Source organism: Pelophylax lessonae (genome assembly GCF_965119305.1).
Source record: "Pelophylax lessonae genome assembly, chromosome: 9".
Taxonomy (NCBI): Eukaryota; Metazoa; Chordata; class Amphibia; order Anura; family Ranidae; genus Pelophylax; species Pelophylax lessonae.
In genome coordinates this window covers 160,051,019-160,075,747 of record NC_138776.1, presented here as the reverse complement: position 1 = coordinate 160,075,747, position 24,729 = coordinate 160,051,019, and the positions used below count along the sequence as shown (strand labels likewise).

General features: G+C 44.7%; 1 protein-coding gene across 2 annotated transcripts in view; it reads left to right on the top strand.

Annotated features, from left to right (window-relative positions):
* The window catches only part of CDH23 (cadherin related 23), a 1,628,602-nt gene that overhangs the window by 1,448,917 nt on the left and 154,956 nt on the right, over positions 1–24,729 (top strand). For both annotated transcript variants that reach the window (XM_082268007.1, XM_082268006.1), the window contains exons 40-41: positions 8,286–8,419; positions 11,820–12,029. In XM_082268007.1, coding sequence (XP_082124133.1) covers positions 8,286–8,419; positions 11,820–12,029 — 344 coding nt within the window. The remainder of the gene's footprint in view (positions 1–8,285; positions 8,420–11,819; positions 12,030–24,729) is intronic.

Below are 24,729 nucleotides of genomic sequence, written 5' to 3'. Positions count from 1 at the left end.
GAACAATACTCTCACTGATATCTGAAGTGATCTATAATCCTATAGGGCTGTGATGCTTATAGAATTTTACACAACTGGCCAATGAACAATACTCTCACTGATATCTGAAGTGATCTATAATCCTATAGGTCTGTGATGCTTATAGAATTTTCCACAACTGACCAATGAACAATACTCTCACTGATATCTGATGTAAAGAAAGAAATCTCACCCTGCCTGAAACACGTACCTGGCCCTCCCTACACTGCTAGGAATTAATCACTCACTGGCGCTGCACTGTCTGATATGATGTAAAGAAAGAAATCTCTCCCTGCCTGACACACGTTCCTGGCCTTCCCTACACTGCTAGCAATGTCTCTGCACTGTCTGGCAAACTCCAAAAAAAGCTACTCTCACTCTGACTCACATGCGTCCCTCTCCTTGTCTGCACAATGACACTACACGCTGCGGCTGCGCAAGCAGCCTTTATGTAGTGTGGGGCGTGTACTTGGCCCCTGAGCCATGATTGGCTAAAGGCAGCCTGCCTTTAGTCCAATCATGGCAGAGATCATTTGATTGGCCAAGGCATGAGGTCAGGGTGCATGCTTTGGCCAATCACATAAGGTGCTGCACATGCGGCGCGCATGCAGTGCATTATGGGAATCTCTAATTTTCCGCGAAGAAGCACATTTGTTCGTCATTCGATGAACGATTGAACGACCGATGTTCGAGTCGAAGTTAGCTTCGACTCGAACTCGAAGCTCATCTCTAATCAAGAACAAACATTTTATATATTGCAGGTTACCAGTCTTTATACATAGTGGCTGGATTGGTTTTCTTTTTTTAAGCTAAGTGTGTAAGTACAGAAAAATACCCACTGATCCTGTTCGAAATCTTGCATCTTTGTAAATTCTTGTACATTAAATAGAAATCTCAAACAATGTTATCAGCCTTCTGAACTATTTTGTGTAAGCCATAAAACAATACCCCTCTATGTAATGGGAATGAAGGTGGGGGGGAGGCCTTGCTCTGTCCTTGTCTTTATCCCGCACTCAGTAGGTCAACGGTGGGGAATTTTACTTCTCTTCACCAGGAATTCTTTAGGCGTGTCTGTTGCAGAAGCAGTGCAGCCTTTTTATGGGGCATCAGAGCGGCCCGGGGGGGGGGGGGGCAGTTGCCCCCCCTGCCTCTTGGCCCAGTCTTCCCCTGCACCCTAGGATAGGAAGTGTGTTATATTGGCAAAATCACCATGTGAAAAAAAGCCTAACAAAAAAAGAAAATGCATCCACCACATACTGTATAAGGATCAGTAAGCTGCAATATATTCATTTTTTTGTTTTGTTTTGGCCTTGGATTACAATTTAAATAACAATCTTGGTGTTTTATGGTACTAATATAGGACATGAATTAGATCCTCCAAGTGGTATATAAACCCCAAAACCAAAAATGTAATATATTGCAGCTTATCGATCATTAGATGTGCTGGCTGCATTTGTATTCTTTTTTAGGCTTTCCCCTGGTGATCTGGCAAGTAACACACATCCTGTATTAGAGTGCCCCCACTCTGGATGAGGGAGCACAGGGGGCACAGCAGACAGCAGCATTATCAGTTGGGGGGAGGGGAGTGTTAAATGTACTAGCAGATTTAAATGCACTAACAAATTGAAGCCAAACTCAAGCTCACACTTTATAAGCAGTTACAGCAGTTTTTTTTCCCCTTTTCGGATAAAAGTATTACAATTGTAAGCCCCCCTGTCAGTGTTAAATAGTTTGTTTCATCCCTGTAACTGATACATCTGGAAGAGAGCATGTTCTTTTGAAAAACACACTTACTGGCCGATAAAAAAAAATATAAGAAACAAACCTTCAAAAGAAAACTAGTGCAGCCATCACACCTAAGAATTGGTAAGCTGCAATATAATAAATGTTTGCTTTTGAGTTTACTGCTTTCATTTGCAATGCTTGCAATCTAGAATTTTACATACAGTATAAGGCAGGGATGTCCAAACTACGGCCCTCCAGCTGTTGTGGAACTCCATGTCCAATGAGACATTGTAAATCACTGACATTCACAGACATGACTAGGCATAATGGGAATTGTAGTTCCTGAACAGCTGGAGGGCCATAGTTTGGACACCCCTGGTATAAGGTGAGCCTCATACTAGGACCCATGTACAAAAAGAAGGTAAGAAGGCCAATGAATTCACTTTCTCCTCATATATATTACAGAATAACCTACTGCTGCACCCACAACAATACAATAAGCAGGTATTTGTGAAAATGTTGAGATCTGTAGAAATGTAAATCCCAATCCCTTTCATTTATCTTGAAGGCATTCTGGTCTTTAGATTAAAAATCCATTAAATGCATTACATATTTGAACATTATAAGTATTAGTCTCCATTCACACTAGTACGACTTGTCAGGCGACTTGGCCAGCCTGACAAGTCGCGGTCCCTCACGGTCCATTGACTGCTACAGGAGCCGTTCTAATAGGAGCGACACAAGTCGCTCCGACTTAGAAAAAGGCTCCTGTACTACTTCGGGGCGACCTGGAGCGACTGGCATAGACATTCATTTTATGAAGTCCGTGCAAGTCGTGCCGAAGTCGCGGTGCACGCGACTTCACAGGTCGCCCCCGAAGTCTTGCCGCTTCAGTGTGAACCGGCACTTAGAATTTACTGCTTTATGTTATTAGAGCATAAATAAACAGAGATTTTACCAAACTGATGCTATAAGCAGACATTAGATGTGTAATTGCACAGCAGTGTTGTTTCTAAACATAGCAAAATGGGAACTATAGGTTTTGTTTTACTATGAAACGAGAATGATGCATAAGAGCTGTTCTCTTTATTTAGGTTGTGTTTGTGCAACCAGATTGTGTAAATTCAGCATTAAAATCACACAAAAAAATCTTTGGAAAAACACAGTTCTTTTAATGTGCATTTTATAATATCTATTTAAAAACAATTAGACTTTCCTGTACAACTAAAAAATGTATTTTAATATTGTAATAGTGGTAGGGTGTCTAAAGAAAAACATAATGTAGTGCAATATGCATGCTAGTTCAGGCGGTCCCTGGCGTACATACAAGTACTATTTATTTTGGGTGCCAGTGTAAATAAGTTCTAAAGGGTTTTTTCATGATAAGTTTGTAAGGCCCTATTCATGGAGGATGGAGACCTCTGTGTTAAGCCCCATAGGTCTTATTTGAAGTTACAAGGTCATTAGAAATTCACTTATACCCAGGTAAACAGGTTCATCTCATACAATTAGAATATCATCAAAAAGTTAATTTATTTCAGTAATTCAATTAAAAAATTGAAACTCATATATTTTATATAGATGCTTTACACACAAAGCAATATATTTCAAGCATTTCTTTGTTTTATTTTGATGATTACGGCTTGCAGCTAGTGAAAACTCAAAATTCAGTATCTCAGAATATTACATAAAACCAATAAAAAAAGGATTTTTAATACAGAAATGTTGGTTTACTGAAAAGTGCCTGTGGCACTGCTGGGGTGTTATGGAAGCCCAGGTTTCTATGATAGTGGCTTTCAGCTCATCTGCATTGTTGGATCTGGTGTCTATCATCTTCCTCTTGGCAATACCCCACAGATTCTCTATGGGGTTTAGGTCAGGCGAGTTGGCTGGCCAATCAAGCCCAGTAATACCATGATCATTAAACCAGGTATTGGTACTTTTGGCAGTGTGGGCAGGTGTCAAGTCCTGCTGGAAAATGAAATCAGCATCTCTATAAAGCTGGTCAGCAGAGGGAAGCATTGAGAGCTCTAGAATTTCCTGATTAGGGGCTGCGCTGACTTTGGACTTAAAACACAGTGGACCAACACCAGCAGATGACTGTGGAGATTTTTTCATTTCATTTGGAAATTAAAGTCCCAGAGTCTGGAGGAAGAGTGGAGAGGCACAGAATTCAAGTTGCATGAGGTCCAGTGTGAAGTTTCCATAGTCAGTGGTGATTTGGGGAGCCATGTCATCTGCTGGTGTTGGTCCACTGTGTTTTATCAAGTCCAAAAAAAAAAAAAAAAAGTCCAGATCCAACCATGCAGATAAGCTGAAAGCCACTATCAAAGAAACCTGGGCTTCCATAACACCTCAGCAGTGCCACAGGCTGATCCCCTCCATGCCACGCCATATTGATGCAGTAACTCATGCAAAAGGAGCTCAGACCAAGTATTGAGTGCATACTATACTGTACGTGGACATAGTTTTCAGTAAGCCAACATTTCTGTATTAAAAACATTTTTTTATTGGTTTTATGTAATATTCTAATATTCTGAGATACTAAATTTTGGGTTTTCACTAGCTGTAAACCATATTCATAAAAATAAAAGAAAGAAATTCTTAAAATATATCACTGTGTGTAACGTATCTATATAAAATATATGAGTTTCACTTTTTGAATTGAATTACTGAAATAACTTTGTGATGATATTCTAATTTTATGAGCTAAGCCTATATATACTGAGACACCACAAGACCTGCTTGGCTGCACAATTAGGCAATACCCCAAGCTAAGTCCAGCAGCACTCAATGGGCTTTGTGAGCTGGGGTGCCTGAGAATAATGACTTTCTTATGTTTTCTGTGGTGGAAAAAGAATTTGTCCATATTAGATAGCAGTATGTTCCAGAGTCCCAACAATATATGGCACCCAGTGTAATGATCACTTACTGGACACAGAGGGCAATCTACAGTAAAATGGACAACCAAAGTCTTTTTCATGTGCTAACCCAGTGTTTCTCAACCTTTTTTCAGTTGCTGCACGCTTTAAAATTCTACACAGTCTTGAAACGCCCCATTTTAAAATGTAAAAACTAAAATAATAATGTTTACATAATGCAGCAACATCCACACATGTAGGGCACTCAACATTAGACTTAATTTTATCTTACAAAGCAAATATACCTTTATTCACTGATACTGACTAGTATTAAAGCATTTCTCCCTTACTCAGTTAATGTGACCCCAGTAAATCAATATACTGTATAGTGAAGCACTTATTCAAATAAAGTTACCGATCCTAATACTGCCACAAAATTAACATACTCTGTGCAAACATGATAATAGTGCGCATAATCCTAAATAACTAAAAAAAAACTATGTTTCAAGTGAATTTCATGTAAAAAAAAAAAGAAAAAAAAAATCATGCAAACATTTTTACATAAAATCCTGTGTCCAAAGGAAATTTTCCCAGTGTAAAAGTATCTAAAAATACTCCAAACCTTCACCATTGTGCACCTTTTCCACTTTCTTGTGATCACTTAGGCCCCTTTTTCACTGATGGACCGATCAAGTCCACCTTTGAGTTTTTCAGGCAGACCCAATCGGAGCATCCATAGCCCTCTATGGAGTGTCCGCTGACATCCACTGGCATCCGATATGGCCTGCTAAAAACAGACAGATGGGAATCAGATGACAGTCTGATGGCCTCATAAGAGAACCATCCGACTGTCTCATAGAGAAAAGTGGGCTGTGTCCTTGTCCTCTCTGCATAGCCGAGCAGACGCGGACCTGTCATCTGCCTGCTCAGCGAGTATCAAAGAACAGATCTCTCGCCCGTAAACAGGTCAGTAAACAGGGAGGATTGTGCAGAAACTGACCTTTGGGGGTGCAATGGTTGTACTGGGGAGCTGCAGACTGCTGCTCCCCCCGTAACATGTGCAGTGCCCACTGTGTGGTGTACTGTGCCCACCATGTGATGTGCTGTGCCCACCATGTCATATACTGTAACTGTGCCCCCCCCCATGTGATGTTCTGTGCCCACAATGTGGTTTACTGTGCCCACCATGTGATTTACTGTGCCCACCATGTGATATACTGTAATTGTGCCCACTATGTGATATACTGTGCCCACATGTTGTTTGCCACTGTGTAATGTGCTATAATGTACAGTACCCACCGTACAATGTGAAATGATGTGTCCTCCGTGTAATGTGCTGTGCCCACCCTACCATGTAATGTGAAGTGGTATGCCCTCAGTGAAATTTTCTGTGCCCACCATGTAAACTGCTGTGCTGTACAGTGCCCACCATGTAATGTGTAGAGTAGTGTGCCCACTGTGTAATGTTCTGTGCCCACCATGTCATGTGCTGTGCTGTACAATGCCCACCATGTAATGCAGAGTGGTGTGCCCTCTGTTTACTGTGCTATGCCCACCATGTCATGTGGTGTGGTGTACCCATATGTAATGTGGTGTTGTGTGCCCACATGTGGTGTGGTGTGCCCACTGTGTAATGTACAGTGCCCACCATGTAATGTGCTATGCCCACCATGTAATGCAGATCGGTGTGCCCTCTGTGTAATGTGCTGTGTCCACCATGTCTTGTGCTGTGCCCACAATGTATTGTGCTCTGCCCACAATGTAATGCGCTGTATAGTGCCCATCGTGTAATGTGCTGTGCCCACCATATAATGTGGAGTGGTGTTTCCTCCAAGTAATGTGCTGTGCCCGCCATGTCATATGCTGTACAGTGATCACCATGTAATGTGGGGTAGTGTGCTCTCTGTGTAATGTGCTGTGCCAATCATGTCATGTGCTGTACAGTGCCCACCATGTAATGCAGAGTGGCGTGCCCTCTGTGTACCGTGTTGTGGTCTCTGTATCATGTCTGCAGTCTGTGACCATCTTTTGTATCATGTTCTCAGTTGTGACCATCTCTTGTATCATGTCTGCTGTCTCTGACCATTTCCTGTATCCAGTCTCTGACTATCTCTTGTATCATGTCTGCAGTCTCTGACCATCTCTTGTATCATGACTGCAGTCTCTGACCATCTCTTGTATCATGTCCACAGTCTCTGACCATCTCCTGTATCATGCCTACAGTTTCTAACCATCTCCTGTATCATGCATGCAGCCTCTGACCATCTCCTGTATCATGCCCACAGGTTCTGACCATCTCTTGTATCATGTCTGCAGTCTCTGACCATCTCCTGTATCATATATGTAGTCTCTGACCATCTCTTGTATCATGACTGCAGTCTCTGACCATCTCTTGTATCATGTCCACAGTCTCTGACCATCTCCTGTATCATGCCCACAGTTTCTAACCATCTCCTGTATCATGCATGCAGTCTCTGACCATCTCCTGTATCATGCCCACAGGTTCTGACCATCTCTTGTATCATGTCTGCAGTCTCTGACCATCTCCTGTATCATATATGCAGTCTCTGACCATCTCTTGTATCATGTCTGCAGTCTCTGACCACCTCCTATTTAATGTCTGCAGTCTCTGACCATCTCCTGTATTATGTCCTTAGTCTCTAACCATCTCCTGTAGTATGTCTGCAATCTCTTATTTAAACTTAAACACGTTGCTAATAGTATTAGTGGGGGCTCTTTCTAACAGACTCTCTAACAGAGGCCCTCTCTGTGTCCATTAGAGAGATCCCCCTCCAGGTCCCATTGGAGTACTCTGCTTCTCTTCTTGTATTTTGTTTATTGTTAAGAGATCGTGGGAGGATCCCAGGGTAACAAAAACTCCTTAGGGGAGCATCTCTGTGTTTGAGGTGTTGCCATAGAAACATGTATAAAGGGGAGGAGTTAGTAAGATGACCACGCCCATGTGGGGGCCCCAAAAATACTTCTGCCCCCAGGTTTCTGTGACCCTAGGATCAGCCCTGCCTGTGTGTACAGCAGCCGGTCTGACAGAAGCCTGTCGAATGTCCAGCTTCTGTCGAAGGGGCATGACCGAAAAAGGTCTGCCGATCTGCATCCGATCAGCGCTCTCAGCCAATGTCTGAGAGTGCTGACTGGTCTGTTCTGGTGGGGGGGCTGTCCCCTTGTCAGAAAACAATAGCTCAGCGGGGGAGATTACTGTACTAACGTTGGATTGTTAGTACAGGATCTCCTCCTGAGCTCTTCCGTTTTTTTTGTTCAGCCCGCTGGGTTGAATGAAACAAAAACTGATAGTAGTGCCAGGTTTAAGAGGGAATGGCAGCACTTAGGAGACTATGGCTTCTGCCTGAGCATCTTACAGGAGGAGAGAGCACAGGGATGCTACGTCAATTTTATTGTTCATTCAGAAGGCTGGATGAGTGTTCTAGGACAAACAAAAGATTTAACTGTGGTGGAAAAAATAAAATCTCAGGACTGGTTGCTCTGTCTGGCATTGATACCTGAATTATGAATCTCAAAGCCTTTGGCAGGTAACGCAGTTTATATGCATGTATTTAAGCTGTGAATTTTGCTGTTTGCATTGGGCTCAGGTTTAAGTATATGATTATTGTTTAATGATTATGAGTTAGTTTAATTACTTTCTTTTTTTTCTGCTGTCCATTAAAGGGGAGTTTATAATATCATCGATAGAAGGGGACTTGAGGGTTCGAAAGGACTATGAACTTGATCGGGAAAATATTGCCTTCTACAATATTACGATCATGGCAAAGGACAGGGGCAATCCTCCATTCAGTTCTACGGTAAAGTGGTTTCTACATTATTGATTTATACTGCTAACAATACTTGAATTGCAGTACTCAGTGTTTGCTCCTAGTAGAAGCTGCATTTCATGTCTTGTATTGAAAACAGGTATTGTCACATTTTGTGTTTTTTAAAAGCCATATCATGCCCTGAATTGCTCTGAAATTCCATTTGGCATAAAAAGAACATCTATTGTTGCTTTTTAAAATAGTATTTTTCTCTGCATTGCATCTGTAAGGTATCTTCAGGAAATGCTCAAATGGAAATGTTTTTTTTCCTTTATTCATGCAGTCATCAGGTATTCATATGCTAAATGATTTTTCTCCCGGAGATTAGGGTGGTCGTCATCACTTTCACACTTTCATCCAGAATAAATTTGACTGTTGTGTCTAGTACCTTTGTAATGAAAGATTTAATGCTTACAGTATATTTTCATTAAAAGTGAACATTGTAGTTGTGTTAGGTCTATGAACATAACTGGATGGAAGAGATCTGGCTTTTTTTATCTCTTAACCTACTTCCAACTAATATATGATTATTTTATGAAAATTTCTGTCACCCCTTTATACTTATGTAGCACTACTCCCTTGGGAGCTGCTGGTTACGGGTTCCCCTGGGTTACCATTAGCAACAACACGACAGTTCAACATCCCCCAAGTGATTTTGGCTCAGTCAGGAAACAGTCCAGGAGCTTTGGGTTTTTATTGAGAACTTGGATGGGAGAAGGGAATGAGGGGGATACTCCAACTTAACTATGCACAATTAGCAGGGACGACTGATTAATGTTGAATAACGCTGAGTAAAGCTTAGTAGCACTCTATAACTCTAGTCACGGCTAGGCCGCTGCTTCACCTTGTCATAAGGAGTGAAGTAGTATTAGATGAACTTCCTGAGGTAAACTGGACTGTACTGCAGAACAATCTTCAGGGCCCTTCCTGGCACCCCCTTTGTTCCTATTCTTCAGGGTCAACTACACGACACTCCCTTTACTGTTAAACTTCCTGTGTGAACTAGCTCCTTGACCCCCTGACTTCTCTGGAGTGGTCCTCTTTCCTAGGCAGACCCTTTGGCAAATTCCTGAGTACTCACGACACTGTTTTTCCTGAGAGACTCTGCCACCAACTCCACTGTCAGCACTCTGGATCCTCTGCAGCTCAGCTCCACACCCGGTTCACTAGGCCGACTGCCTGATCCACTTTCCTCACACCTGCAGGAGGAGAGACCAGGCGTCTGCCTTCTCCTGGGACTCTGCTTCCTGCCAAAGACGCCCTGTCACATGTCCCATCCGTATTTATGGTCAATCCCAGGATGCATTTTAGGAATGCCCTCCCACTGGGACTGCCATAAAACATGATGTGTCACTGGCTGGGTTTCCTCCACTGTCCAACAAGCTCCCTCATTGGATACAGTGGGGACACTCCCTCAGACCCAGTGAATCACACCTGGAAACATGTGACAGGCAAACTAATAGATCAGGCTCTCCTGATAAGCAACAGGAGCAACAGATGCTTTTACCTAGCACCTACCAAACTAGGAGGGTGCTACACTTACTTTAATCCACAGTCCCATTATCTGCTGCTGTGTTTGTTCTGGTGAAGGCTACCAGTCAACTGAAGCCTGTCTGTACACAGCCAACCATTCCTCTCTCTGCTCCTTCATACTGACCTCACCACACCTTTACTGTAATCACTGCAGGACCATTTTTTTGAATTCTTGCTAATTTATGTTCACCTCATCAAGATGGGATGTGTGCGCAGTTAGTACCGTCCCGCAATTCAGTGCTAAAGATTGGAGCTAGGATTAAGGTAAGTATAAGTGGACTATAACACACCCTTACTCCTTGAAAGCAGGGACATTTCACCTCTGGTGATTGCTTGGTTCTCAGAGCTCCCCAAGCAGCTCTCTGCTCTGCCCCCCACAATCACTGAAGCACTGGGCTGTAGAGGGGGCGGGAGCGGCCAGCTCAGGTTCTAAGCAGCTCACTGAAAGGCTGAGCTGGGCGTCGGTCCAGGCATGTGGGTGGATCCCAACTTCATTGTCCCGATCTTGCCTGAGCCTGGACTGGCTCTCTGAAATTCGCAGACAGTGGACTTCAGCCCGCTGTCTGCTGAAAACGGGTCACAGGAGTGCAGACGAACTGCACTCCTGTGATCCACAGGAGAGGTACAGTCAAACGAGCTAACCCTCAAATCTCCAAGCTTTGCTGGCACTGTAACAAAGAGCTCCTACCTATTTTTTCACAGTGCCCTGTGCTTTCCCAGTTCTGGACAGGGGCAAGGAACATAATCAAACAACTGATATCATTTGAGCTTGGCATGGACCCCCTGGGATGTCTTCTACATCTAAGCTCAGTGCCCTAATGCCATTACAAAAAGTCTTTGACAGTGCATTTGCTGGATGCTGCCCAGGCATGTATCTCCGACATATGGATGCTCACTACCCCACCGACTTTAGAAACGTTGGTTTTTCAGACAAAATCAGAACGATGGAAAGCTTGACAGCGTCTCCCCATGACAGTGAAGATTATTTTAGAGATATCTGGTTGCCATGTACAGCCTTTATATATATATATGTATTATATACACCAATGTTTTCTTTGATTAGATCAGTAGAGTCCAACTCATAATGGTGCGCTGTGGCCTTCAGTCGTCTCCCCTGGAGCGGATGGGTGCAAATGGAGCAGAGTCTTTCTGCCCCTCTAACCCCTCTACTCCACCTATAATTCCAATATTACCCCCAACTCCCTGTGCTCTCCCACTTTAGTTTTTTTTCCCCATGTTCTTTTTTTCTTCTTTTTGGTCCTTTCTTCTTTCTTCACCCCCTTAAAAAGGTGGCAAAAGAGGTCCTTTTTGTTTTTGTTAAGTTATTTAGGTTTAAGTTGGGAAAATAATTAATTTTGTGATTAAGTCCATGTTTATGGTAAGGCTCTAGGGGGTACAACAATTTCCATCAATTGTGATACTTTCTTCCAGATGACCCGGGTTGTTATTCCTGCTTCTTACTCTTGGACCTGTACAAGCTGCCTGGTCTGTCAGCTATGTTCTGTTAGATGTCTGTTACTTCTTTTACTTCAGTTTGGAATGTCTGGTCTTACATAATTATTGTATTGTAACACAGAAAACTTATTTCTGGAGTATTGTTGTTGGCACCTGTATTATAATTGCACAATGTACTCAATAAAAAAATAAAATGAAAAAAAGCATTTGACATACTTTCAGTAGTATCGCAGGCAGCTACTGTCACATTGAGTTATTGTTTCAAAATCACAGGTAGTAGCAAGAGAGTAGAGAAGAGTTTTGTTTATTAGTAGCACCATAGTAGTAGTGGTGCAGGTGCATTGATTTATGGTATTTTTGTTTGTATCACTAATTTGTCTGGTTTGTCTTTATACCATTTTAGGTTATTGTTGAAGTGCGAGTGTTGGACATTAATGACAATGATCCTGTTCTCCTTAATCTTCCATGGAACATAACCATCAGTGAGAACACCCCAGTATTAACGCCTATCACTCGGATCCTTGCCAGTGATGCTGATGCTGGCCGTAATGCCATTCTGACCTTTAATATAACAGGAGGGAACATTGAAAACTCTTTTTCCATCAATGAAAATGTAAGTCTACATTGGTCTCATAAATAATGGATTATACAGTATATAGAGAGGCTTATTTGAAAGGTTAAAAACGATATAGGTATATACTGCAGAATTTAAGGTTACCATAAGGTATAAGCTATGCAGATGATATTTATTATACAGGACTAATGTAGGTGAACCTTTTTGTTACAGCAAAATTATGGTGTAAGATGGTGATCTCCAAACAGTGTCTAGTAAGCCAAGTACAATAGCCTAATCCTTCTCCCCTCCAGTAACAAGACAGCTTCCCACCTAACCAATACCCCTCATCACTCCGTTCCACCCAGATAATATTTGTACAAAGTTAAGGAATAGGTACCTCTCTGCAGTTTAGTACCCAAATTACAAAATAGAAACTAAGAATAGGAATAGGATGCCTAATTAGCGGTCATGGTTGTAAGCTGGTGGTCTCAGTGTGGACCCTTTGGCAAGGTTGAAGTGGCTGTAACCTCTGTTCCAGTGTCATTATTGTGGGCCTACTGGTGACTTCTTGTTATCTATGATGTTACCTGTAGCAACCTATCTGAGCAGGTTGTCTTTGTTACCATTCCTGAACAGTACTGAATTACACACTTAGTAAAAGCATCATGCCAAAGAATTGTTATAGTTTGCTGAAAAGGAACCTCTCAGATTTTATCTGTAGGGTACACAGTGCCTATAGGATCATGTAAGACAAAACCAGAAAAATTCCCAGCTCAACTCACCAACCAGTCTGCTTACCAGCCGATCTAACCTGTCTAACAGTATGTGTTAAAAACAGGGGTTTAGTTAGCACACATTTGCAAACGCATGCATAAGCTGCAAGGCCACTTCATGGCACCCTATATTATCTGCAGTCCTAACTCCTGTAAATCTATGAGAGTCTCCACAGTGGGAGCACATGCATTTTAATAGATAGAATCAGGATCTACAGGATCATGTACCATTGCAAAAAAAAAATCTAACCAGAGAAAATAAAAAAAAAATATAAGTAAAGCCTGTGAATTGAGAAACATGAAGGCTGCTATTGTACTCTTCTTCTTAAAAAAAATGCTTGCTGTTAACATTCTTACCTCCGTACCTCAAAGCGTACCTACGCTATATCTCAGCACCACAAACCAAAAACTCTGTTGAATTCATTTCTAATATCAAAGAAAAGTCAAAGTCACCCATCCATCCATACCTTTATGTTGTATTTTGCTGAGAAATTACTTTGAAAAACACCCCCTAGCATTTCTGGTCTTAGCCATCCTGAGTAGGGGCAGACGACTCATGTAGCATTTTCTTCCTGGAATCTATCTTCCCTTAGTGCAGGCATGTGCTTAGCTGTGACAATCCCTCCTGAAGACTCCTGGGTAGGGTTGCCACCTTTTCTTCAAGCCAAATCCGAACACTTTAGCGGCGCAAAATTGCTTGTTTTTTTTTTTTAGTGAACACTAAGGGATTGTAAAAGACCTGGGACACCTTTTGGTGCCCCAAGGAGAGTAGTAGAGCAGCATGCATAGTGGTAAACAGTGGGTTTACCTGAATTGCATTAGCAGTGGGAGGGGCTTAAAGGAGCATAGATAAATAAAACAGTAGACGGTGTAATTAGAGCAGTGGACAGTGTCAGTAGGGCAGTGGATGGTGTCAATAGAGCAGTGGACAGTGTCAATAGAGCAGTGGACAATGTCAGTAGGACAGTGGATGGTGTCAATCAGAAGGGAAGTGGACTTTGTCAGTAGTGCAGTGGATTGTGTCAGTAGGGCAGTGAATGGTGTCAGCAGTTTTTCTTATTATTTTTACAATTTTTTTTTTCAATATTATTTTTACAAGTTTTTTTTTAACAGCCCCCTTGGGGGGCTTTGAAGAAATGTAGGGGTCTAAACAGTCCCCAATGTCTCACTTTTGAGACAGAAAAGGGGACTAAGGACAGAAATTCACAAGTTCCTTTCTCTGCGGCCTCAACTGCTGAGTGGAATCCTGTTCATTCACAAACTGAAGCATAGTAAATACAGTTCACTATGATGCTGTTATGAATAGACACAGAACTAATCAGTATCAATCACTCACTGTGTTCATTCAGAAAAGGAAGGGGCCAGTAAATTACATATTTACCGGCCCCCTTACCCCGCTGTCTATCCTGAGTTATCCCCTGCAGAAGCTGGCAGGAGAAGGGGTTGAGATGAGCTGGCAGCACTGCAGGGGGGAGAGGGGCAACTGGACAAGAGGGGTGGCAGGGGAGGTGTTTACTAGGTCCCCTGTATTTTCCTCCTGCAGCAGCTGAATGCCAGCAGGAGGAAGAGGAGAAGAAGCCAACATTCAGCTGCTGCAGAAGTAAATACAGCTAATCGATTCTAGTAAATGCCCCCCCCCCCTCTTGTCCAGGTGTGACAGGGAGGCCGCATGGGCCCCCTAAAGCTAGGCCAACCTTCCTGTCTGAATAATGTGTCCAGGTTTCAGGAAGATTGCGATCCAGACAGGCACACAATTCAACACCTGAACTGTCTGGATGAATCCCAGTGAGGTGGCAATCCTACAAGTCTACGAAAGGGTTTTTGTTTTGTTTTTTTTAAATTAAAAATCAGTGTGATATATTTTCTCTGAGCTAATTATTAATAGATTATCCCAGTATGTAAGCAAATAGAAAGATCTTTCATTCTACAATACATGCAGCTTTTTTCCTGGTAGGAGAAATCCTTGTAAAACTGTTCTGTCACTAAGTACCATTGCATTAGTGGCAGGTAGATTCTTGATAGACTGCAACCTTCTCTGGTCTGTTGAATCATCTACTCACTGGCTGCAAGTTGCAGGTGGGCAGTGATTGCAGGGGTATTCATTTCTTGCTGCATTAAACAGAATGTAGAAAACTCACCAATTAATATGATAGTTGCAGTGCTGACACAAGTTTTCCAGGTTCCCACTCTCAGCAGAGTTGCGGCAGTCCGCTCCCAGGCTCTTCCTCTCCCCCCTCTCCCTGGAATGGTTCACTCCTACCTCCTCCAGTATCCACTCTGGGTGGAATAGCACACTGTGATCTGGGGGGGGGGGGGCAGGCAGTGACAGATGGGAGCTAGGAGGAGATGAGGAGCCATAGCCTCCAATACCACCAACATCCTCTACCAGGGATACCTGAGGATGAAGAGCTGGAACCTAGGTGTGAGGGGGGGGGGGGGGAGAGGAGGAGAACCACCGATCATCCTTCCCATCATCTCCTGACTTGCACTGAGCACCCCAACACTGCCCATCCCTCAACTACAGTCTGGTCAGAATAATGTTACAGGTAAAATGAAACCCGGACACATGATTCAAAACCCCCAACTGTCCGGGTGAATTCCAGACAGGTGGCAACCCTACTCCTGGGATGTATTTGCCTAGGCCTGGAAACCAGGAAGTACCTGTAGAAATTTAAATCAAGTAAAAATTATATAATTTCCGATCTATTTATTAATGCTAGTTGCATTAGGATTAAAAATCGTCAATGTTGGAATTACTGCCCTGAAGCAAGCATGTTAATTAGGACATCACTGGTCTGCCATATGTGTGTTGGAGTTATGGACTCAGAAAATACTGATGGGTTTGCATAACAGCCAAAAAAACATTTTAGAGAAGGAACAGCAATGGCAATCTCATTGTTTCTTTTAAAATGTTATATGGGATAATAATATTCAGAAATGTGTACAATTTACACAACATAACAAAAATGACCTTGAATTAGCTTGTAAGTGCTTATAGTAAAGCATATATCTCATTCATTTTCACAGTTGCATTTGTAGTAGACAGAATGACCATGTGACTCTCTTATCACACAGACCTTCAGGGGCATGGCATCTTGTTAAAGCTGATTAAATTTACTGACTCACTTTTCCATGTTGCAGTATGAACACAAGCCTATTATTTCTAAATACTCATAATTAGGGTTGAGCGGACACCTAGATGTCCGTGTTCGACGGGTTCGGCCGAACTTTAAAAAAAAGTCCGGGTCCGTGTCCCGGACTTTTACCGAACTTTTCCCGGACACCGAACCCCATTGAAGTCAATGGGGACCCGAACTTTAAGGCACTAAAATGGCTCTAAAACACCAAAGGAAAGGGCTAGAGTGCTGCAAATGGCAGCAAAACGTAATTAAGAGCATGGCAAGTGCTCTGCAAACAAATGTGGATAGGGAAATAACTTAAAACAACAAAAAAAAACAGAAAAATAAAACAATGTTCTTCTTCATCTCTGAAGGACGAGGCCCATATGGAGTAGGAGGGAGGTTGAGGTGGTGGTGGATGTGGCGGTGACATAGGCGTGCGCACAGGGTGTGCTGGGTGTGCCTGGGCACACCCTAATCACCTAGGGCACATAGCATTGCCAGTGAGGAGATGGGAAAGATCTCCCTGGGACCTGCTCTGCTCTATTTCTCCTTGCCTACAGGTACATGGCCCCGATACATTACTCTCCCTGCTGGCAAACACATGCATGTGTATTTCAACTTTGGGGTGCACACCTTAATGCAATAGGCTGCGCACACCTATGGGCGGTGTAGGTGGAAGCGGCGGTGGAGGAGGACCAGGGCCGGATTAACAGCATCATGGGCTTGGTGCTGAGGATTTTGAAGGGCCTTAAGGGCCGTGCCTTGCCATGCACCCAGAGGAGGAAGGGTGCAGCCATGCATGCCTAATTCAACATGGGATGCTGTCTCTGAAGCCCATAAACACATCCATGCATCGCCAACTGTCCCTCCTTGTCCGGCCTTCACGCTGTGTGGGGAGGTTCTGAGGGTGCTGCCTGGGGAAGCGAGCATAGAAGCCAGACTTCTGTGTTTACAAGTGACAGAAGAGCGGTAACAGTGAATATGGCCAACCCGGGGCCTATATAAAAGGTAGGGGCCTGGAGCTGCAGCTCCAATAGCCCCTACATTAATCTGGCCCTGAGGAGGAGGACGAGGTAGCCAACACTGCTTCTTTTCAAAAATTTTAAATGAGGGTACACCCCAAAAGAGTGAGAAAGAGCAAAAATGGAACAATGGGTGGGTAAGGTCGGTATCCATTGCTATTCTGCATAAGGTACGGAAAAGTCCCGTGGGATCCATGCCTGGTTCATTTTAATGAACGTGAGCTTGTCCACATTGTCTCTGGACAGGCGGCTGCGCTTGTCTGTTATAACGCCCCCAGCCGTGCTAAATACCCGTTCAGATAATACACTGGCTGCAGGGCACGCCAGCACCTCCAAGGCGTAAAGGGCAAGCTCAGGCCATGTGCCCAATTTGGAGACCCAGAAGTTGAAGGGGGCAGACCCGTCATTCACTACATGTAGGCGTGTGCACACATACTGCTCCACCATGTTGGTAAAATGCTGCCTCCTGCTAAGACGTTCCATCTGAGCTGCTGGTGCTGCTGTTTGTTGTGGCGTGCTGACAAAGCTTTTCCACATTTCGGCCATGCTAACCCTGCCTTCTGAGGTGCTGGCGGTGCCCTGGTTGCGTTGGCGACCTCCTCCTCCTCCTCCTCTGCCTTGTGCTTCCACTGTGGCCCCGCTGTCAGATGGGAATGCCAGCAGCATGGCGTCTACCAGCGTGCGCTTGTACTCGCGCATCTTGCGATCGCGCTCCAGTGAGTGAATTAAGGACGGTACGTTGTCCTTGTAACGGGGATCCAGCAGCGTGGCCACCCAGTAATCAGCACAAGTTAGAATGTGGGCAACTCGGCGGTCGTTGTGGAGACACTGCAGCATGTAATCGCTCATGTGTGCCAGGCTGCCCAGAGGCGACGAAAGGCTGTCCTCTGTGGGAGGTGTATCGTCCGTGTCCTCTGTATCCCCCCAGCCACGCACCAGTGATGGCCATGAGCTGGCCTGGGTGCCACCCTGCTGTGAACATGGTTCCATCTCCTCCTCCAGCTCCTCCTCCTCCTCATCCTCCTCATCCTCCAGAACTGTGCCCCTGCTGGACAATTGCGTCCCTGGCGTTTGCGTGTGCAGGAACCCACCCTCGGAGCCCCTTGCGAATGACTGCCCTGAAAGCCTTGGAAATGTTACCTCTTCATCCTCCTCCTCCTCCTCATCCTGTGCCACATCCTCTTCCATCATCGCCCGAATTGTTTTTTCAAGGAGGCATAGAAGTGGGATAGTTAAGCTGAGAACGGCGTCATTGCCACTGGCCATGTTGGTGGAGTACTCAAAACAGCGCAACAAGGCACACAGGTCTCGCATGGAGGCCCAGTTATTGGTGGTGAAGTGGTGCTGTTCCGCAGAGCGACTCACGCGTGCGTGCTGCAGCTGAAACTCCACTATGGCCTGCTGCTGCTCGCACAGTCTTTCCAGCATGTGCAAGGTGGAGTTCCACCTTGTGGGCACGTCACATATGAGGCGGTGAGCGGGAAGGCCGAAGTTACGCTGCAGCGCTGCCAGGCGAGCAGCAGCAGGGTGAGAACGCCGAAAGTGCGCACAAACGGCCCGCACTTTCTGCAGCAGCTCTGACATATCGGGGTAGTTTTTAAGGAACCTCTGCACCACCAAATTCAGCACATGCGCCAGGCAAGGGATGTGCGTCAAACCGGCTAGGCCCAGAGCTGCTATGAGATTTCGCCCGTTATCGCACACCACCAGGCCGGGCTTGAGGCTCGCTGGCAGCAACCACTCATTTGTCTGCTGTTCCATGCTCCTCCACAACTCCTGCGCGGTGTGTGGTTTGTCCCCCAAACAGGCAAGTTGTAAAACTGCCTGCTGTCGTTTACCCCTGGCCGTGCTGAAGTTGGTGGTGAAGGTGTTACGCTGTCCGGATGAGGAGGCGGTAGAGGATGAGGAAGCGGAGTAGGAGGAGTTAGGAACAGGAGGCAAACTGAAGCGCCCTGCAATCCTCGGTGGTGGAAGGACATGCGCCAAATTGCTATCCGCCTCAGGCCCATCCGCCACTGCATTTACCCAGTGTGCCGTTAGGGAGATATAACGCCCCTGACCGTGCTTACTGGTCCACGTATCCGTAGTTAGGTGGACCTTGGCACAGATGGCGTTGCGCAGTGCACACCTGATATTTTCCCCCACTTGGTTGTGCAGGGAAGGGATGGCTTGCCTGGAAAAGTAGTGGCGGCTGGGCACGACGTACTGTGGGACAGCCACCGACATAAGGTTTTTAAAACTGTGCGTCTCCACCAGACGGAATGACAGCATTTCAAAGGCCAATAATTTTGAAATGCTGGCATTCAGGGCCAGGGATCGCGGGTGGGTAGGGGGGTACTTCCTCTTCCTCTCAAGTGTTTGGGAGATGGAAAGCTGAACGCTTCCACGGGACATTGTGGAGATGGTTGTTGGTGACCCAGGTGGTGGTGTTGCTGACAGATCGTCTGTTTGCGGGGTGGCAGGTGCCGGTATCACTACAGATGTGGCTGGAGCGGCCGAGACTGCAGCAGAAGAGGAAGCAGGATGAGCCAGAGACGTTTCTTGGTTTTGAAGGTGTGTACTCCACTGCAGCTCGTGCTTTGCACTTAGATGCCTGATCATGCAGGTTGTGCTCAGGTTGAGAAGGTTTATGCCTCGCTTCAAGCTCTGATTGCACAGGGTGCAAACCACTCGTGTCCTGTCATCAGCACATTTTCTAAAGAACTTCCACGCTAGAGAACTCCTTTGAGCTGACTTTGGTGCGCTCGTTCCCTTGCTGCGTTGGGCAGTAGCGGGCGTAGTGTCTAGGGCACGGCCGCTCCGCTTCTGCACCCTGCTCCCTCTTCTGCTGTGCTGGTGGCTCTGTGCGACCACCGCCTCTTCCTCCAAACTACTCAGGTCACCTGCATGACGTTCATTCCATGTGGGGTCGAGGACCTCATCGTCCTCCACATCATCTTCCACCCAGTCTTCACCCCTGCCCTCCTTGTCGGTCTCCACAATGCTGAACGCCGCAGCAGTTGGCACCTGCGTTTCGTCATCATCGGAGACGTGCTGCGATGATCCTTGCATGTACTCATCTTGAGAAATAAGTGGTTGGGCATCGCTGCACTCAATCTCTTCCACTTCTGGGGCAGGGCTAGGTGGATGGCCCTGGGAAACCCTGCTGACAGAGTCCTCAAAAAGAATAAGAGACTGCTGTATGGCTTGGGGCTCAGACTGCTGGCCTGATTTGCAAGGGGGTGAGGTGAAAGACGGTTGGACATTGGCTGCAGGTGCCAACTCTGACCTTTCTGCAGTAGACTGGGTGGGAGACAATGTGAAGGAACTGGAGGCACTGTCAGCAGCAAACCAATCTACTATCGCCTCAACTTGTTCTGGCCTCATCACTTCTAGGGGCGTTTGATGCCCTACCAAATACTGATGCAGGTTCTGTCGCCTACTCACACTTGAGGAAGGTGTTTCACTTGTGCGTGTAGCTGGCACAGATCGACCACGTCCTCTCCTTGCAACAGGAGCTCTACCAGCAGCACCACGACCCAGGCCACGGCCCTTATTTGACGGTCTCCTCATATTTCTGTAATTTAAGATCTTGCCCTAGAAAGGTTTTTATTGAATAGCGGAATAGGAAATATGATCCAAAAAAGTGTATGTATCTCGCACGTACAAAACCACACTAGGCCCCAATTACTATTGTTTCTACCCCTAAAAGGATGGATGAGGAGTAGGAGGAGTATGGAACAGACAGCACCCTCAAATCTTCAGAAGTATGAGATGAACCCCAAAAACTTGGAAAGGTGGATCTCACACGTACCGACACAGACTATCCCGCAATTCAATTGATCCTCAAAGGTTTTTATTGAATAGCGGAATAGGAAATATGATCAAAAAAAGTGTATGTATCTCGCACGTACACAACCACACTAGGCCCCAATTACTATTGTTTGTACCCCTAAAAGGATGGATGAGGAGTAGGAGGAGGAGTATGGAACAGGCAGCACCCTCAAATCTTCAGAAGTATGAGATGAACCCCAAAAACTTGGAAAGGTGGATCTCACACGTACCGACACAGACTATCCCGCAATTCAATTGATCCTCAAAGGTTTTTATTGAATAGCGGAATAGGAAATATGATCAAAAAAAGTGTATGTATCTCGCACGTACACAACCACACTAGGCCCCAATTACTATTGTTTGTACCCCTAAAAGGATGGTTGAGCAGTAGGAGCAGGAGTATGGAACAGGCAGCACCCTCAAATCTTCAGAAGTATGAGATGAACCCCAACAACTTGGAAAGGTGGATCTCACACGTACCGACACAGACTATCTCGCAATTGAATTGATCCCCAAAGGTTTTAATTGAATAGCGGAATAGAAAATATGATCAAAAAGAAAGTGTATGTATCTCGCACGTACACCACCACACTAGGCCCCAACTACTATTGTTTGTACCCCTAAAAGGATGGTTGAGCAGTAGGAGGAGGAGTATGGAACAGGCAGCACCCTCAAATCTTCAGAAGTATGAGATGAACCCCAAAAACTTGGAAAGGTGGATCTCTCTCACACGTACCAACACAGACTATCCCCCAATTTAACTGATCCCCAAAGGTTTTTGATTAAATAGCGGAATAGAAAATATGATCCAAAAAAAGTGTATGTATATCACACGTACACAACCACACTAGGCCCCAATTACTATTGTTTGTACCCCTAAAAGGCTAGATGAGGAGTAGGGGGAGTATGGAACAGGCAGCACCCTCAAACCTTCAGAAGTATGAGATGAACCCCAACAACTTGGAAAGGTGGATCTCTCTCACACGTACCAACACAGACTATCCCCCAATTTAACTGATCCCCAAAGGTTTTTGATTAAATAGCGGAATAGAAAATATGATCCAAAAAAAGTGTATGTATATCACACGTACACAACCACACTAGGCCCCAATTACTATTGTTTGTACCCCTAAAAGGCTAGATGAGGAGTAGGGGGGGTATGGAACAGGCAGCACCCTCAAACCTTCAGAAGTATGAGATGAACCCCAACAACTTGGAAAGGTGGATCTCTCTCACACGTACCAACACAGACTATCCCCCAATTTAACTGATCCCCAAAGGTTTTTGATTAAATAGCGGAATAGAAAATATGATCCAAAAAAAGTGTATGTATATCACACGTACACAACCACACTAGGCCCCAATTACTATTGTTTGTACCCCTAAAAGGCTAGATGAGGAGTAGGGGGGGTATGGAACAGGCAGCACCCTCAAACCTTCAGAAGTATGAGATGAACCCCAACAACTTGGAAAGGTGGATCTCTCTCACACGTACCAACACAGACTATCCCCCAATTTAACTGATCCCCAAAGGTTTTTGATTAAATAGCGGAATAGAAAATATGATCCAAAAAAAGTGTATGTATATCACACGTACACAACCACACTAGGCCCCAATTACTATTGTTTGTACCCCTAAAAGGCTAGATGAGGAGTAGGGGGGGTATGGAACAGGCAGCACCCTCAAACCTTCAGAAGTATGAGATGAACCCCAACAACTTGGAAAGGTGGATCTCTCTCACACGTACCAACACAGACTATCCCCCAATTTAACTGATCCCCAAAGGTTTTTGATTAAATAGCGGAATAGAAAATATGATCCAAAAAAAGTGTATGTATATCACACGTACACAACCACACTAGGCCCCAATTACTATTGTTTGTACCCCTAAAAGGCTAGGAGTAGGGGGAGTATGGAACAGGCAGCACCCTCAAACCTTCAGAAGTATGAGATGAACCCCAACAACTTGGAAAGGTGGATCTCTCTCACACGTACCAACACAGACTATCCCCCAATTTAACTGATCCCCAAAGGTTTTTGATTAAATAGCGGAATAGAAAATATGATCCAAAAAAAGTGTATGTATATCACACGTACACAACCACACTGGGCCCCAATTACTATTGTTTGTACCCCTAAAAGGCTAGGAGTAGGGGGAGTATGGAACAGGCAGCACCCTCAAACCTTCAGAAGTATGAGATGAACCCCAACAACTTGGAAAGGTGGATCTCTCTCACACGTACCAACACAGACTATCCCCCAATTTAACTGATCCCCAAAGGTTTTTGATTAAATAGCGGAATAGAAAATATGATCCAAAAAAAGTGTATGTATATCACACGTACACAACCACACTGGGCCCCAATTACTATTGTTTGTACCCCTAAAAGGCTAGATGAGGAGTAGGGGGAGTATGGAACAGGCAGCACCCTCAAACCTTCAGAAGTATGAGATGAACCCCAACAACTTGGAAAGGTGGATCTCTCTCACACGTACCAACACAGACTATCCCCCAATTTAACTGATCCCCAAAGGTTTTTGATTAAATAGCGGAATAGAAAATATGATCCAAAAAAAGTGTATGTATATCACACGTACACAACCACACTAGGCCCCAATTACTATTGTTTGTACCCCTAAAAGGCTAGATGAGGAGTAGGGGGGGTATGGAACAGGCAGCACCCTCAAACCTTCAGAAGTATGAGATGAACCCCAACAACTTGGAAAGGTGGATCTCTCTCACACGTACCAACACAGACTATCCCCCAATTTAACTGATCCCCAAAGGTTTTTGATTAAATAGCGGAATAGAAAATATGATCCAAAAAAAGTGTATGTATATCACACGTACACAACCACACTAGGCCCCAATTACTATTGTTTGTACCCCTAAAAGGCTAGATGAGGAGTAGGGGGGGTATGGAACAGGCAGCACCCTCAAACCTTCAGAAGTATGAGATGAACCCCAACAACTTGGAAAGGTGGATCTCTCTCACACGTACCAACACAGACTATCCCCCAATTTAACTGATCCCCAAAGGTTTTTGATTAAATAGCGGAATAGAAAATATGATCCAAAAAAAGTGTATGTATATCACACGTACACAACCACACTAGGCCCCAATTACTATTGTTTGTACCCCTAAAAGGCTAGGAGTAGGGGGAGTATGGAACAGGCAGCACCCTCAAACCTTCAGAAGTATGAGATGAACCCCAACAACTTGGAAAGGTGGATCTCTCTCACACGTACCAACACAGACTATCCCCCAATTTAACTGATCCCCAAAGGTTTTTGATTAAATAGCGGAATAGAAAATATGATCCAAAAAAAGTGTATGTATATCACACGTACACAACCACACTGGGCCCCAATTACTATTGTTTGTACCCCTAAAAGGCTAGGAGTAGGGGGAGTATGGAACAGGCAGCACCCTCAAACCTTCAGAAGTATGAGATGAACCCCAACAACTTGGAAAGGTGGATCTCTCTCACACGTACCAACACAGACTATCCCCCAATTTAACTGATCCCCAAAGGTTTTTGATTAAATAGCGGAATAGAAAATATGATCCAAAAAAAGTGTATGTATATCACACGTACACAACCACACTGGGCCCCAATTACTATTGTTTGTACCCCTAAAAGGCTAGATGAGGAGTAGGGGGAGTATGGAACAGGCAGCACCCTCAAACCTTCAGAAGTATGAGATGAACCCCAACAACTTGGAAAGGTGGATCTCTCTCACACGTACCAACACAGACTATCCCCCAATTTAACTAATCCCCAAAGGTTTTTGATTAAATAGCGGAATAGAAAATATGATCCAAAAAAAGTGTATGTATATCACACGTACACAACCACACTGGGCCCCAATTACTATTGTTTGTACCCCTAAAAGGCTAGATGAGGAGTAGGGGGAGTATGGAACAGGCAGCACCCTCAAACCTTCAGAAGTATGAGATGAACCCCAACAACTTGGAAAGGTGGATCTCTCTCACACGTACCAACACAGACTATCCCCCAATT